Source organism: Adiantum capillus-veneris, chromosome 23 (genome assembly GCF_014529385.1).
Source record: "Adiantum capillus-veneris isolate H3 chromosome 23, ASM1452938v2, whole genome shotgun sequence".
NCBI classification, from domain to species: Eukaryota; Viridiplantae; Streptophyta; class Polypodiopsida; order Polypodiales; family Pteridaceae; genus Adiantum; species Adiantum capillus-veneris.
Window position 1 is genome coordinate 38,011,336 of NC_140953.1, and position 16,823 is coordinate 38,028,158.

The 16,823-nt window shown below is 41.8% G+C and overlaps 2 protein-coding genes across 12 annotated transcripts in view; one reads left to right on the forward strand and one right to left on the reverse strand.

Annotated features, from left to right (window-relative positions):
• Window positions 1–12,421: 12,421 nt before the first annotated feature.
• Window positions 12,422–16,823, forward strand: part of LOC147427662 (uncharacterized) — a 141,833-nt gene continuing 137,431 nt past the window's right edge. For 2 of the 11 annotated variants that reach the window (XR_015185956.1, XM_086496529.1), the window contains exon 1: window positions 12,422–12,908. Coding sequence is in view for 3 of the 11 variants with exons in the window: in XM_086496529.1 (XP_086352655.1) it covers window positions 12,821–12,908 (88 nt within the window). In the remaining 8 variants the exon portion in view is untranslated. The remainder of the gene's footprint in view (window positions 12,909–16,823) is intronic. The other 9 variants (XR_015185950.1, XR_015185954.1, XR_015185955.1 and 6 more) reach the window with 8 other exon arrangements.
• The window catches only part of LOC147427663 (dynein-1-alpha heavy chain, flagellar inner arm I1 complex-like), a 316,587-nt gene continuing 312,679 nt past the window's right edge, over window positions 12,916–16,823 (reverse strand). The window contains exon 73 of the mRNA XM_086496532.1: window positions 12,916–13,418. Within this exon, the coding sequence (XP_086352658.1) occupies window positions 13,194–13,418 (225 nt within the window). The 3' untranslated portion in view covers window positions 12,916–13,193. The remainder of the gene's footprint in view (window positions 13,419–16,823) is intronic.

Here is a 16,823-nt window from a genome sequence, read left to right on the forward strand (position 1 = left end):
TGCTGCCAAAATGTGTCAATCAATGAGCAATGTGCCAGAAAACCATAGCATACACAACATGTGTAAAAGTGGGAGTCAAAACTCAACCACTATCAAGAGTAATAAGAACTATATTTGCAGATGAAAACAAGTTCTTGTATGGCTGAAAAATATGGTTGCAAATCAATCCAAAAACAACCCTAAATTCAGCTCTCAAATAGCTGAAGAAACATGTCACAAATGTGCCACAAATTAGCTTACAATTGAGCCATAAATAGGCACCTGCAAAGAGGGAACGATGCTGCAAAATTTCAGCTCACAAATGACCCTCAAATCTGCCTGTAAACCTGTCAATGTGAGAGCTAAGCTCAATCACAAACTATGGCAAGTAAACTCCAACCACTATCCCACAAAAGCATACACAAAGCAAAAGCTCAAGACATCTGTTGTGTCAAAACCGGTATGCAAGCCAAAGCACTGCAAAAGATGTCCTCAACTGTAAATGGCAACATCTGTGGGAGTACTAGACTCAACCTGTAAACGATGTCCTCAAGCTGGGAGTCAAAACTGGAAGCTCCAAATGGCTGAGCACTCACAGCTCGAGACAAAAAATACAGAGCGAAACAGGCTTGCGATGCACCACCCAAAAGGGAAAACAATGCACGTAAATCCTGAGTGCTACAAGCAATTGCAATCTCGATCGCACCAACCATGCGCATAAAACTAATAGGAAAATATCGCTAGAGTTTTGTCAGCAAAACGGCTACAAAACCAGTAACCAAAGTGACTGCACGCTCAAAACCATGAGCAACCAAAGCGCATCAAACCGCACTCCAAATGCATGCACCCATCTCCACACTTTGCATACATCATTGCAAACACTTGCAAATCTAGTAAACAAATACCTGCTCTACCTGACTGCCAAAAAACATGCTCGAGGCATACATTGCCGAGCTCAAACTACAATCACATGAGTCTCCATGAGCATCAAACCACATAAGGCATACATCGTATCCTCAACTTTCCGAACACCTTGCAGCCGGTCAGCCCATATCTCCCAAACCGTTCAGAATTTGTTGAAACTTCCTTTTGCAAAGTTGTAGACCACGCAAAATGTGCTATTTTTACAGGTCAAAACAGATCTACAAAAATCTGCAACTGTATACCCTAGATGTGCAGGCAGTCTGAGTAACGCATCTCAAAATTGGTAAAGATTTTGAGAAAACTTTCTTTTGCAAAGTTGAAGAGGACGAAAAACGGTCACGATTTGTGAGAGTCGTCTTGAACAAAGACGTTTTGATAGGCCAAAATAGATCTGCAAAAACATGCTGCAGTTTTTGTTGCTTCCCCATTGAGCTCCAATGGTGCTCCCAATCCCTAAGCTCTGATACCAATTGTGAGTGCATGAATGCGGTGTGTGTGTGGAGAGTGAGAAGGGGAGATAGAGAGAGTGCACAGGATGTGGTGGAGCTCCCAAATCTCACCTTATGAGCACAATGTAAGAATGAGTTATAGCTCCTTATTCTTTGCATGTATAAAGAATAAGGAGATAAATGTGGGCGGCCGGAGACTGCTAGCCGACGGACATGGGCAAAGCACGATGAGGCACACCGCCTTTACCTAACACAATGATTTCATTTTCATAGGTTGATAAGCATTAACAACATGCCACCACAATGCATGTATCCAAGATTTTTCATTCAATACACCAACATCTTTCAAGAAGTAAATACCTATAGGGACCCAAGGCTACTCATCAATACCCATGTCTTTAAAACAATGACTAACAAAGAGCTATCATGTGTCTCTACATTCAAAATTGCTCCCATAAATAGATCTCATGAAATGCAAGTAATACCTAATTGTCTAGCATCTCTCTTCCGTAATATAAAACATAGAGAAAATGTAAGTTGTCATAGTTGAGTTTTTTACCATGGAAACAAAGGCAAATGATAAGAAATCATAGGCAACATGATATAATTAGGTAGCCTTTAGACAAAGATGAAACGGCCAAGCCTTTTGTTTCTAATACACAAATTTGTCCCTAATATGAGTTGATATCCAATCATTAGGTGTTGAGATGAAACTTGCACACCTATAGGGTATCCCAAGTGTCTAGCAATCTAACCTCGTGCAACCACTTTTCCTTGCCAATCCAAAGTCAACAAATAATTGTTAGGGCAACGAATGAGGGTTGATTTTCTAGTGTTAATACACAACACTGAAGCCAAAGCAAACATTTTCCAAATCTCCAAAGCTAAGCAAAAATTATACCTCTTACAAATGTAAAGGTGTCATCAATTAAGGCTTGGACAACCTATTAATGATAAGAAGGAAGAGTGAAACCCAAAATCTCACCATTGGCAGTCAAATGGGATAACATTTGGCTGCCAATGGGATAACATCATCTTAATTGGATGCTTAGCAAGGGAAAATAATAAAGGACCCAGAATTTCACCATTGGCAGCCAAATGGGATAACATCATCATAATTGGATGCTTAGCAAGGGAAAATAATAAAGGACATATGCATATATTTACTTAGCACTTGGAGTTTCTCCATCCATCTCTGAAGATTCTCTTGGGGAATGTAACATTTAATGCACTAGTAACTTGTGTGTAGCGGAAATTGATAACATAGTGAGCATTTCATTAAGAACAAGTTCCTAATGAGCATAGAGAAAGTACTTAATTTGAGAAATCAACCTAGCAATTGACACCTAACCAATTTGGCATTGACAATACTTGAAAAGAGAGAGAAATAGAACAATTGACAACAGTTGAGGACCGGATTTACATGGAGCCGATCCCCTCTCCATAAAGGTTTTGTATTATAGGTTCTCCCATCAAAGGAGACTTTTGTACAATATAATTCTTGTGTTCCTTGACAAAACTTGTTGGTGCAATGAAGATGGAAGCTTCATGCACCAAATTATGCTTGAAAAACACACCTAGTGTCCCTAGCCTCAGTCCCAAGACCTCACATACCTTCAAAAATGGTGAGAGCTAGCAGGGAATCATGATAGATTGAGAGGAAGAAGAGGTATCTTACGAGAAAGAAGTATTTTCCTCACATAATCACTCTAATAGCATAGCTTAGCTTAATAATTAGCATGGTAGAGGAGATGAGCATGCCATTGAAGCTTGACTCTTGGTTGGATTTTCATTCCATAGCCAAGGGTTATTGGTGTAGGCCTCTACTTCTTAATGCTCGGAGAAGGAGATGGAGTTCTTCTTGCACACATGAGTTATGTGTGTGTGTGTGTGTGTGTGTAGCAATGAGTTAGAGTAAAATGCAGCCTTCTCTCTCATCTTGGTCAACCCCTCTTGCAATTTGCTCATGTTGGCATCCCATTGGCTCCTGTAAAGCTTAGCCTATCACATATTAGAAGCATAATTGATACCCTTTTGACAAGTGTCCCCCTTTGCCCTTTTGTGAGAGCTTTAGGTAATTGAATAATCCAATTAAACTCTCATTGGACCTCTTAGTCTTCTGGCCAATAGGAATTAGGCAAGCCATTGGGCTGTTGAATGCTCATTGGACCCCCTGTTAGACTATCCAATAGTCTTCTAGGGAGCTTAATTTCTATTGGTTCTTTTATCAAGCATTTTTAAATCGATTAAACTAATTTTACTCTAGCCTAATTCTCATTGGTCCACCTCTATGGCCATCCAAAAGGATTTGAGGGGAGGTTGGGGCAACTGGCCTAGGAACCTGATATGTGTCTAGTATTCCCTTTGTGTAAAGGGGGAGCCTTGGAGTGTGTGTGTGTGTGTGTGTGTGTTTCTCTCTTGTCCCCTACTAAAATGACTCGTCCCCTCCTTCCTAAGGATGTGGTAAGACTTTTTAGTCTTCCCATGACCATCCAAATTTTCCCTTGCTTTGGCCATTGGATTAATGAGTTAATTTTTGGAACCTTAGCCTATGGAAGTCTTAGTGGAGCTAAACCTTAGGTCTTTTAAGCCCCATTGAAGCACATTGATCTTTTGCAGATTGTCCCCATTTGGAAGTACTAGACATTAGTTTTCCTCTCTCTTGAAATCATAGTCTTCCTCGACTATGAGGTAGAGAAGATAAAGCCTAGTCATTAGTCCATTTGGTAGCGGGTAAAGGATCCCTGTTTCATCCTAAGACACTGTTTCAGAATGGATGACTAGTCTGAGATCCTTGAGAGCCTTAGCTGCCGCAAGCATGTCTGCACATTAGTCCGTATCAATCTTCCATAGTAGAGTGACAAGCTCTACTTGGTGTTCGGGAGACGTCGTCTCCACAAACATGATCCTAAGCATGCATACTCATTAACATGTGCGCACAATAAAGAAAAAGATTCTTATAAGACAAAAACTTTGTTCATTTATACATATTTACATTTGCTTAGTGTAGGGAGTCATTATAAGCATTGACAAGGTTTAGGTTATCCTTTAATTGTATGCCTTGCATCCATCTAGCATCTTCAAAAGGATAATTTTTAAACTTGATAAGATATTGTCGGATAGTCTTACCACCTTGTAATACCTTGTCTTCATGTCGGAGAATGGACTCGGGCTGCAACACCTCTTCTTGGTCCTCGATCTCCAGTGGGTCCTCAATGATTGCTTCTTGAGGTGGCTCTCCTTTGTAAGGCTTTAATAGGCTCACGTGAAAGCATCGTGCATGAGACAATGGTTGAGCAACTTGAGTTGATAGATCATCTCATTGATTGACCTAAGAATCTGAAAGGGACCTTTTGCTATAACTTAGTATAGTACTTTTGGTGTCCTGCAGGATTCTTGCCTGTTGTGTGCCTTAAATCGAGCTTTGGGAAACTTAAGCAAGACCCAATCGTTTTGTTTAAAGGCTAGGGGTCTTTTGTGCTTATCAGCAGCAGCCTTTTGCCTTTGCTAAGAGATGGATATAGCATCCTTAATCTTTTGGAAATATTCTTGCAGGTCTCGGCTATATTCATCTGCAGCGAAGATCTTCCCATGTACCTTGAGTAGCAGGGGACTTTTTGATCTTCCCTCTATCACCTCAAAAGGTGCTTTTTCCATGGAAGTATGTACAGTGTTATTGTAAGCATACTCCACTAAGGGTAAGTACTTCTCCCATTGGGACTTTTGATCTACTTTTGTGACATAAGCTTTTTGTAGATCAAGAATTTTTAGGTTAGCTATTTCACTTTGGCCATCCATTTGGGGATGATAGGCTGAAGAGAAGTTTAAGCTTGTACCTAAATTCTCAAAGAGACCCTTCCAAAAATTACTGGTCATTCTAGGATCTCTATCCAACACTATGGACATTGGCAAGCCATGGTACTTGAAGATTTGTGATATAAAGAGGGTTACCATTTGATGGGCTTTGATACTCTTTTTGATAGATATGAAATGTGCTTGTTTGCTAAACCTGTCTACGATCGTCCATATTCTTGTATTCCCATGGATAGACTTGGGCAATCCAAAGATAAAATCCATGGATATGCTCTCCCACGGCGGTGAATTAAGGATTGGCAAAGGTTGAAGCAATCCAGTTTGCTTCCCTCTATCAAGCTTTGTTTTTTGGCATACCACACATTTTGAAACATACTCTTGTATGTTTGCTTTCATGGCACGCCATTATAAATATGTTTCTATCCCCTTTAGGATAGACTGAATTCCTCTATGCCCCGCATAAGGAGGAGCATGCGATTCATACGTTACTTTCTCACGTAGTGAATTAGTAACGCATAGTCTATTTCCATAGAGAAGATAACCATCTTGTAGGGTAAATGGTTCTTCTTTCTTCCCTAGTGCAAGGGCTGAAATCACATCTCTAAAATCAGGATCTATAGCATACTCATCTATCATAGAAGATAGATCATTGTGAGTTGCTATGGATACCGCATTCACTCTCGGTCGTCTTGAGAGTGCATCGGCTACTTGATTATGGTTGCCAGCAATGTGAGCAATATGAAAATGAAATTGCAAAAGGAATTTTCCCATCTCATTTATTTGTCGGAGAGCTTGGTCTGCATCATGAAGTACTTAAGGCTTTGGTGACCCGTTTGCAGAATGAAAGGAGCCCCCAGTAAATAGTGCTTCCACGAATCTAGAGCATGTAGAACTGCTAAGAGTTCCTCTCGAGTTCCTTCTCATATATGTCTAGAGCTTGCTCAACAGGGTCGAGCCTTCGATTTTCATAGGCTATGGCATGCCTTTCTTGGAGAAAAACAGCTCCAAGGCAATCACCACAGGCGTCACATTGAACCTCAAATGGCTTTGAGAGATCCGGTAGTGTAAGCACAGGTTGAGAGATAGCTTTTCTTTAAGCTTTTCGAAAGCATTGTTCTCCTTGGTGGACTATATATACCTAACTTTTTTCTTTGTTAGGTATGAAGCATCTATAGTATGCACACATACCTATCAAGCTTCTTAGTTCATGTAGATTTCTTGGATTAGGCCATCCCTTTATTACCTCTAGCTTTGATGGATCCATTTGGATGCCATCTTGAGAGATAATGTGACCTAAATACTAAATCTCTTGTAAGAAAAATTCGTTTTTTTATATTAATATAAAGTTTATTCTCTCGTAAAACTTGAAATATTACTTGGAGGTGGTGCTTGTATTCATCTAACGATTTAGAGTAGATAATTATATCATCAAAGAACGCTCCAGTAAAGGTTTGGTGAGGCTTGAATAGCTTCTCCATCAAGCAATTAAATGTGGTTGGTGCATTGGTCAAGCCAAAAGGCACGACAATGTAGTTGTAAAGACAAAACGTAGTGCAAAATGTGGTCTTTACAATGTCTTGATCAGCTATCCTTATTTGATGGTAGCCACTTTTTAGGTCAATCCTATTGAAGTAGGTCGACCCTTGTAGCTTATCAAATAGGTCTTCTACCCGTGGAATGGGAAACCTATTCATGATAGTGATCCTATTTAGTGCTCTATAGTTGACACACATACGATATGTGCCGTCTTTCTTTTGCACTAATAACACTGGTGAACAAAATGGAGATGATCTAGGCCTAAGCATGCCTTTCTCAACTAACTCATGCACTTGCCTCATAATCTCCTCTTGTTGAGCTTGGGAAACCCTATAAGGAGGTTTATTAGGCAGTGAACTTCCTGGAAGAAGTTCAATTGCATGGTCGTCATTGCCTCATTTGGGAGGTAGTTCACAAGGTGTATCGTCAATAAGAACATATTGGAACCCCTTGAGGAACTTAGATAACTCTAATTCCTTTTGATTGTTTATATTTTCTTTTGCTAAAGCAATAGGTTCGTTTTGAGAATCTTTAACAAAAATCATGTACACGGAAATAATGCTCTTAATTGACTTATCGAAATCTTGTTTATGTACAAGAGGTATGGTACTACCCAACTCCTTAGCATCTATGTACATAACTTTTTCCCTTAACCTAAAGTAGATTTGGCTTTCAGGGAATTTAACATTGACAGCCATGCAATCAAACCATAATGCCCCTAGGATTACATCGTTGTGCTCGAGAGAGGAGATAAAGAAATCCTCCTTGTCTACATAGCTTTGGACATGGAGCCTCAATTTCCCAATTAAGGGAGTGACTGAGGCTTCTTGCCCCTTGAAAGCACCATCGACAAGTAGGACCTCTCCCATCTCATACGCTTGGATTCCTAGCTTGGTGGCCAACTCCGTGGATATGAAATTGTGAGTATAACTAGGGTCAAACAGAATAAAAACATCATGTTCTCTCCCAGCATGGCATAGAGGAGATCCTTTGTGATGAGCACCCTTTTCTTGAATTTCAACCAAGGTAGCTCTAGGAGGCTCATTACGTGTATTCTTGTGGGGGCAAGCACGATAGGCATGCCCTTGCTCCCCGCACTTGAAACAACGGTTATCTTTTGATAACGCTCTAGCTCTTCAGGAGAGAGTTTACTTTTGCCTTTATAACCTCCCTTCTCCTTAGCTTTGTTGTTATTGGTGTTGCCTTTTGGGAGACTTTTGGACATTGTCCTTCCCCTTAGGCTCATTATGGTTCTTGTTTTTCGTGGGCTTAAGATTACTCTTAGCCCCTTGTTGGAAGTTGATTCGTGAAGCCACCATGGTATGGTGTATGACCGCAAATATGGTGCGTGACCTTTGGGAGTTAACATACTCCGCCATATCCTCAGTTAAACCCGTACAAAATTGTTGTTTTTGCTCTCCAATCCATCTTTTTGAAGACAATGGCTTTGAGATGTAAATCCCAAAACTTGTCTACATATTTGTGAATAGATTCGTAGGGATAGAGCTTCAAGCTTTGCCATTCGGTGAGTACTTTGTCTTTGGCATCGGTAGCCAAAAATCGCTTCATGATGGAATCTCTTAAAGCTTTCCATGTTCATGGAACTTCACCGTTTGCTCGTAGACTAGACCACCATTTCCTAGCAGACTTTTGAAAATACATGGCTAGATGACGTAGCTTAGAGGACTCCTGAAGCCCTCATCTCCAAATGCCGCATTGAATTGTTGGATAAAGGCCAAGCCTTTGTCTATAGCACCAAAAGTGCCATCGTAGGTAAGGAAAGAGATGTTCTTTCCTCCCTCTTTAAACTTTTTGAGCTTGGATGACCTCTTCCAGGCGGCATAGGATTTCCTATGGCCTCTTCTTTTAGGTGGTTCAAGAGTTGCACCATCACTTTCTTCAGAAGAGGAAGAATATGAGGAGGATGGAGAAGAGGCTCTTTCTCGCCTTTTTCTTCCCTTGTTCCTCCTTGTCTGCACCATCACTTTGTTCAGAAGAGAAAGAGGATGAAGAAGATGGAGAAGAGGGTGACCTCTTTCTCGCCTATTTCTTCTCTTGTTTTCTCTCGTCCCTCTTTGAATTATGGTATAGAGAAGTATGCGATGGTCTTCTCCGTTTAGGGGGTGTTTGAGAGCTTTTTGCCCGCCGTCTTTGTGGAGCCATCCCCACCGAGGTGGCAGGAGACTCACTTCTGTCTCGTTCTTTCGGTGGGGGCTCTACCGTTGAAACTTGGGTTCTCCTTTGGGAAGGAGATGCGTCATCGAGTAGTAGATTTTTGAGCCCGAAAGATCCTCTTCTTCTTCCCTTATCGTAGAGAGTCCTTTTTTGGAAGTCTCACTATGAGGCTTCCTAGGTACTCTCTCTTCTTGGTGGGGAGTTTGGAGAATACCATGGGTGCGCAATTGTTGTAGCACTTCACCTTGGAGGGATGGGTTGCCTAGGGCTTGTTGAAGCCTAGAAACAAGATAGTTTACGAGCATAGGGACATCATTAGTTGCTCATTCATTAGCAAAATCAAAGCTATCAACATTCATTTCAATACTAGCAAATTTTAGGTGTACACTTTTACTTGTACTTTGGCACTTCAAGCCCTAGTCGCTACTCCTCTTTACCTTCAAAGATAAGCACTCAAGCATCTATAGCCGTGGCTCGAATATTATTAATTGCAAGGAATAGAAGGGAGGGTTCAACAGAGCCAAGATAGCACCGGTTCCTGTCAAGCTTCTAATAGCTCAATAATGAGCCATAGGCGAGCCCCATAGGACTCCATTATTAAGACCATAGCTCTCGACGGTATCCCCATTAACTGCATAAAGCAGGCGTGCTTCAAGGATGAAAAATCTCTATTCTACTTACTCTTTTGCAATTAATAACACCAACCATTTGTAGCAAGCTTGAGGATCTCTCTTCTTGAGCAAGAAAAGAGAAACCAATATCTCTGATACCAATGTAACATTTAATGCACTAGTAACTTGTGTGTAGTGGAAATTGATAACATAGTGAGCATTTCATTAGGAACAAGTTCCTAATGAGCATAGAGAGAGTACTTAATTTGAGAGAGCAACCTAGTAATTTACACCTAGCTAATTTGGCATTGACAATACTTGAAAAGAGAGAGAAATAGAACAATTGACAACAGTTGAGGACCGGATTTACATGGAGCCGGTCCCCCCTCCATAAATGCTTTGTATTATAGCTTCTCCCATCAAAGGAGACTTTTATACAATACAATTCTTGTGTTCCTTGACAAAACTCGTTGGTGCAATGAAGATGGAAGCTTCATGCACCAAATTATGCTTGAAAAACGCACCTAGTGTCCCTAGCTTCAGTTCCAAGACCTCACATACCTTCAAAAATGGTGAGAGCTAGCAGGGAATGAGGATATATTGAGAGGAAGAAGAGGTATCTTATGAGAAAGAAGTATTCTCCTCACATAATCACTCGCATAGCTTAGCATAGCAATTAGCATGGTAAATGGCCATAGAGGTGGACCAATGAGAATTAGGCTAGAGTAAAATTAGTCTAATCGATTTAAAAATGCTTGATAAAAGAACCAATAGAAATTAAGCTCCCTAGAAGACTATTGGACAGTCTACCAAGGGCTCCAATGACAATTCAGCAGCCCAATGGCTTACCTGATTCCTATTGGCGAGAAGACTAAGAGGTCCATTGAGAGTTTAATTGAATTATTTAATTACCTAGAGCTCTCACAAAAGGAAAAAGGGAGACACTTGTCAAAAGGCTTTCAACTATGCTTCTAATTTGTGATTGGCTAAGCTTTACAAGAGCCAATGGATGCCAACATGAGCAAATAGCAAGAGGGGTTGACCAAGATGGGAGAGAAGGCTGCATTTTACTCTAACTCATAGCTATACACACACACACACACACACACACACACACACATACACACAACTCACTATGTGCAAGAAGAACTCCATCTCCTGCTCCGAGCATTGAGTTTTAGAGGCCTACACCAACAACTTTTGGCTATAAAATGCAAATCCAACCAAGAGCCAAGCTTCAATGGCATGCTCATCTCTAAGATTTGAGGGGAGGTTGGGACAACTGGCCTAGGAACCTGACATGTGTCCAATATTCCCTTTGTGTAAAGGGGGAGCCTTGGAGTGTGTGTGTGTGTGTTTCTCTCTCGTCCCCTACTAAAAGGGCTTGCCCCCTCCTTCCTAGGGATGTGGTAAGACTTTTTAGTCTTCCCATGACCATCCAAATTTCCCCTTACTTTGGCCATTGGATTAATGAGTTAATTTTTGGAACCTTAGCCTATGGAAGTCTTAATGGAGCTAAACCTTAGGTCTTTTAAGCCCCATTGAAGCACATTGCTCTTTTGGAGACTGTCCCCCTTTGGATCCCTATTTTTCCTCCTTTGGATCCCTGACAGAGACCAGTTTGGCAGCCTTACCAATATTCTAGCTTTTACTCCCCTGGTACTGCCCCATATTAAATGATCAATTTAACATGAGATAATTATTTGGGAGTATTAGATATTAGTCTCTATGACAGGGAACCATATCAAAAGCTTTCCTGGAGTAACAACATCATCCTTTACATTTAAATCGACTTTCCTCCACAATAACTAGAAGACTGACAAGGTGATCAATGGCACTTGAAAAGCTGCTTGTTCATATGCACATTTGCCATTCTTTTCAATCCATCTTCATTTCCATGACACATCCAAAAATCTCTGAAGTTTTAAATTGTTGTAAGAACAATGCCAAGAGATGGAGAGAAAGAGAATGCTCGTGCTTGCCTTGTTTCGTTTCGTGACATTGTACTTTTTGACTCACACAAATTAACGAGAGAGAGAGAGAGAGAGAGAGAGAGAGAGAGAGAGGAGGAGGAGGAGGAGGAGAAGAGAAGAGAATTTTAACATCGTAGGAAACTATCCCAAGAGACCTTAAAGATCTATCCGACGAGGAGAGTTGAACTCAAGACCTGTTATTCAAGAGGGAAATGTCATAACCAATCTACCACACTTGGGTGATAGAAAGGTTATACCATTTTCTTCTTCTTATTAGTGCGCGCGTGCACACACACACACACACACACACACGAGAAGAAGAGAATTTTAACGTCGTAGGAAACTATCCTAAGAGACCTTAAAGATCTATCCGACGAGGAGAGTTGAACTCAAGACTTGTTATTCAAGAGGGAAATGTCATAACCAATCTACCACACTTGGGTGATAGAAAGGTTATACCATTTTCTTCTTCTTATTAGTGCGTGCGTGCACACACACACACACACACACACACACACGAGAAGAAGAGAATTTTAATGTCGTAGGAAACTATCCTAAGAGACCTTAAAGATCTATCCGACGAGGAGAGTTGAACTCAAGACTTGTTATTCAAGAGGAAAATGGCATAATTAATCTACCACACTTGGGTGATAGAAAGGTTATACCATTTTCCTCTTCTTATTAGCACATACACACACACACACACACACACACACCCACCCACACACACACCCGAGAAGAAGAGAATTTTAACGTCATAGGAAACTATTCCAAGAGACCTTAAAGATCTATCCGACGAGGAGAGTTGAACTCAAGACCTACTATTCAAGAGGGAAATGGCATAGCAGAGAGAGAGAGAGAGAGAGAGAGAGAGAGAGAGAGAGAGAGAGAGAGAGAGAGAGAGAGAGAGATAAGTAGTACTCAACAAAATTAGCAGCTTTTCTCCATTAACACATTGTCTTGTACCCTACACAACTTTTTTACAATGTAGATAGCTTAAACTACCTAGAAACTTATAGCTATGGAGGAGCTCCTTTGGCCAACCCAGAAAGTGACGTTATTTGTGTGCACATGGAGCTCTTAAGATTATCAATAAGTTAGCAAGAAGTTCATAATTGTCATTGAATTGGACATTACACGGAAGAAGAAAATTATCGACATTGAAGCAAACAAGTGGGATATTGAACTCGACATGGCGTGAAAGATTTTAGACTTGGTAATATATTTGTAGGAATTCGGGTCGATTGTCTTTATACTCCCGCTCACCACTTCCAAATTAAATGTCACAATGGCATACACAAGACAATTGTTCAACCTGATTTAACGCTACAAAGAGACCATCAAACGAGAGCAGCACCAGATGTCCAATCGAGGGGAAGGGCAGAAATGGAGGCTGCGAATGTTCCTGTCAAGTCAGACAATGGCATATGCCCTCATCAGCATCACAGGTGCTCTTACAAACTCCAGTATGCTATCCACAGGGGCTTGTCATGTTGTGGGTATGTGTGTGTATATACAAACGTGTTAGCATTTGGAGCTTTGTTCTGCGCCTGCCTGCGCAGAATGGTCCTAGGTTTTGTTCAAGCTCCTATTTTAATGGCCATGGAACCTGCACCTGGACCCCTCCTTATGGGTGTTCTTGCGTCCTTTGGCTCATGATTCTGTGTGCTTGCTTTGCCTCGTACGTGTGTGTTGTTGAAGCTCTACTGGTCGCTGTGTTTATCGTAGAAGCTCTATTGATCTATGTTGAGACATAGGGCTACTCCCTGCAACACCCAATGCGATGGATGCTTGGTGGTTGCTAAATCAGCCTCGAAGACCAAACCCACCCCCATTGCATTCCTCCGCGCTTGCGTAACATACACAGGTGTTGTGAACGTGTTTTGCAATTTGATTTTTGTCGCTTCGACAGGAATCACCTGCAGAAATGGCAGCTCTGTGACCAGCTGCTTTGGTTCCTGCAATGGCACAGTTTTCATCAATGGATAATTGCTCTTCTGTTTCTCTCACCACACATGCACCAGCTCCACTTTCTTATTTTCTATTTGTCGGAAAATTTGTTTTATAGTGTTTATTTATGGGAAAATTCTGAACAAAGAAAACCCACATAGAATGACATATACTAACTTCAAAGTATTGCGCTTTTGGGCACTGATCCTTACTAATGTAATGCAATGATCATGCGTGTGTCGGCGCGCGCACACACACACACACACACACTTTTTTTTTTGTAAATCTGCTTTGATTAATTTACAAGTGGGAAACCTCAAAGTGAGGAAAACCCACCAAAAGAAAGGGATACAAAAGACAGAGCACTATGAGGCTCCGAAGGCTAGAAACAGTCAAAGTAAATCCTGTAGGCATCAAGTGTGATGTCTCCAGCTTCATAGGCAAAATGCAGCGCTTGACCAAGAGATAATTTGAAATAGGGAAAGGGGTCAACAAAAGTGCCCTGGAACATTAAGGAGTTCCTATGATGCCAAATGGTCCACATAGTCCAAAATCTGACCCAGGTAAAGAAGACCGCAAACTGAGATTGTGGTGACCGAAGCACCCCAAAAAGCCAAAAGCGTTTGTGAAAAGAGCCGGAAAGAAAACGTAGTCGAAGAGCAGTCGACACTTGCCGAATGAAGGCTCTGGAGTGACGACAACACCACAACAAGTGTGGCACGGTCTCCTCAGCTTCAAGGCATCTGGGGCAGCGGGAAGGCGCAATATGCCGAGCATGCAACACACTGTCAACAGGTAGAGCTCCCACCAAGCACCGCCACAAGAAAACACGTTCCTTCAAAGGCAGATGACTTTGCCAAATGCGAGACAATGCATGTTGCCACCACAAGGATGACTCGGAAAGCGACCACAGCTGATTACCCCGATGCACAATCCATCCATCAGACTGAAGAATAGCATAGACACTGGCAGCTGAGATGCTGTCCAATTTAGTAGTAGCTAGATTCCAATCAGAGAAGCAAGAGTCTTCATCCAGAGGAGGAATGGGCGAATGAGCAGCAAGCATGTTTTGAATCTCCCGCCAGAGAGGAGAATAGTGAAGACCCAGCCGGAAGCGGGAGACGGCATCAGCAAAAGAAAGAACATAACCCGAGTCATCAACCACCTGATGCACCTGACAAATTCCTTTTTGGGAAAGAAAATACGCCTGGCGAGGAGACCGTTGAACCAAAGTCGAAGCAAAAACCGTGCTCCAATGCAGACTCTCTAAGCGAAGAGAGTTAACCCCAGAGGATTGTCGACCATCTCAAGCCAAATGCGAAGTGACAACCTTCCAATCAACAATTAGAGAAGAAGTAAAGGGACATCCAGGAATGTGTCCTTCAAGCTTCCCAAAAACAACATCCCAATAAGTCAGTTGCCAATGACCAAAAGGAGTGACAATGTGCGCACATAAGTGTGTGACCATGAGAGCCCAGGGTTGCTGCTGCTTCACCAAAACTGGCAACAACATAGCTTTCCGAGCCGGAAGATGACGTCTCAAGTCCAAAATATTCAACCCTCCAAGCCGCTTGGGAGAACACAGCTTGTCCATATATAGAAGCCGAATGCCCCTCTTGGTAGACGAGGTCCGCCAAAAATGTTCTAAAATATTGGACATGAGAGACTGCAAGCGCAACCGAGGCCAGGATAACAAAGGCAAGTAAAATTGCACATAAGCCACAAAGATGCATTGGACAATCCTGAGGCGCACATGAAGTGGCCACGTGGACAATTACCAATAGTTCAACTTGGGGAATGTAGACGTTGAAGCACCCAATTTGTTTTCTTCATAGCCGATACATTCCAACCCAGCGGATAACCCAAATGGCGAACCAGAACATGGGGAGGAACAATCTCCCCAGGCCACAATATCTTATGCCAGTCACACTCTTTTAGAGGCAATAGCTTGGATTTGCAAAAGTTAACTTTGAGACCTGTTGCCAATCCAAACAAGTGAAGAGTATGCATAATCTGTTGTACATCATCGTAGTTATTACAAGGCATGAACAAAGAGTCATCCGCATAGGCCTGACGAGCAAACTGTCGACCAGAAGGTAAAGTAAGGCCATGCAGCCTACCAGTGGAGGTCAAGGAATCCAAATACATAAACAAGGGATGAGTAGCGATCGCATAAAGCAAAGCACTCATAGGGCAGCCCTTTCGTACCGACCGTCCCAAAGGCCAAGATTCTATGAGAGAACCATTCAGCAAGCCTGCTGAAGTACTGTTTGCATACAAGAAACGCACGACACGCGATAGCCTAGGCCCAAAGCCCAAATGTCGCATGGTATCCGCAATGTAATCCCAAAGAACAGTATCAAATGCCTTTTCAATGTCAACCTGCATGACTAATACATCCTGTCGAGTATATTTTGCATATTCCATACCAATAATGACATTTGCGAGGTTATCAGTAATTTGACGTCGCGGAATGAAGCTGTATTGAGATTGATGCAAGCCTTCATGCAGAAAGTATTTGAGTCGGTTAGCAAGCATTTTTGCCATTAATTTATATACCACAAGCATAAGTGTAATAGGCCGCCAATGTGAAAATTCTTCACACAATGCATGCTTAGGGATCAACTTGAGCAAACCTTCTTTCCAAGAGGAGGGTAATTCCTGTTGTTCCCAAGCTGTATTCATCATGAATAACAGAGGCAACTTCAAATAATCCCAGAAAGACAAGAAGAATTCCACAGAGAGACCATCCCAACTAGGAGCTCTCCATCGACCTAAATCAAGCAAGCTGGCATATAATTCTGACTCAGTGAAAACAGCTTCCAAGTCTTGAGCCTGCCGCGACGAGAGAATGGAAGTAACATGCGATAGAAACATGTGATGTGCTTGGCGAGCTTCTCTCGTGGGAGAAGAAGGGGCCTCAAAAATCTTGCCATAATGAGAGCGTAGGGCTAGTGCTAGCTCTCGAAAAGTGGAGGTCCACTCCCCTGACGGTAATTTAACTCTCCGTATAGCTTGAGACTGCCTCGAGTGATGCAAATGCCGAAAGAATTGTTTAGAAGCACATCCTTTATCTACAAAAGCCTGTTGACGTGCTCGAGTTTGCATTTGGCCAATTTCCTCTCATCATTGTGCCTTAATATTGCACGAGCAGAAAACAACTCAATCATTTGAGCATCAGTAAGAGAAGAATGATTAGCCAAGTGCATTAATCGGCCACAAGCATCCTTTGCCTGGTTAACCTGTTCCCTTAATTGTGACAAATAACCCTTGCCATAATCTTGTATAACTGATTGAACACGCATAACAAAACGAAACCATGCTATGTCCATGTCAATATACATTTGGGAGAGCAAAGGCGGGATGATATTCACAATCATAGTGCGAAAAGGCTCATGCTTAAGATAAGCATT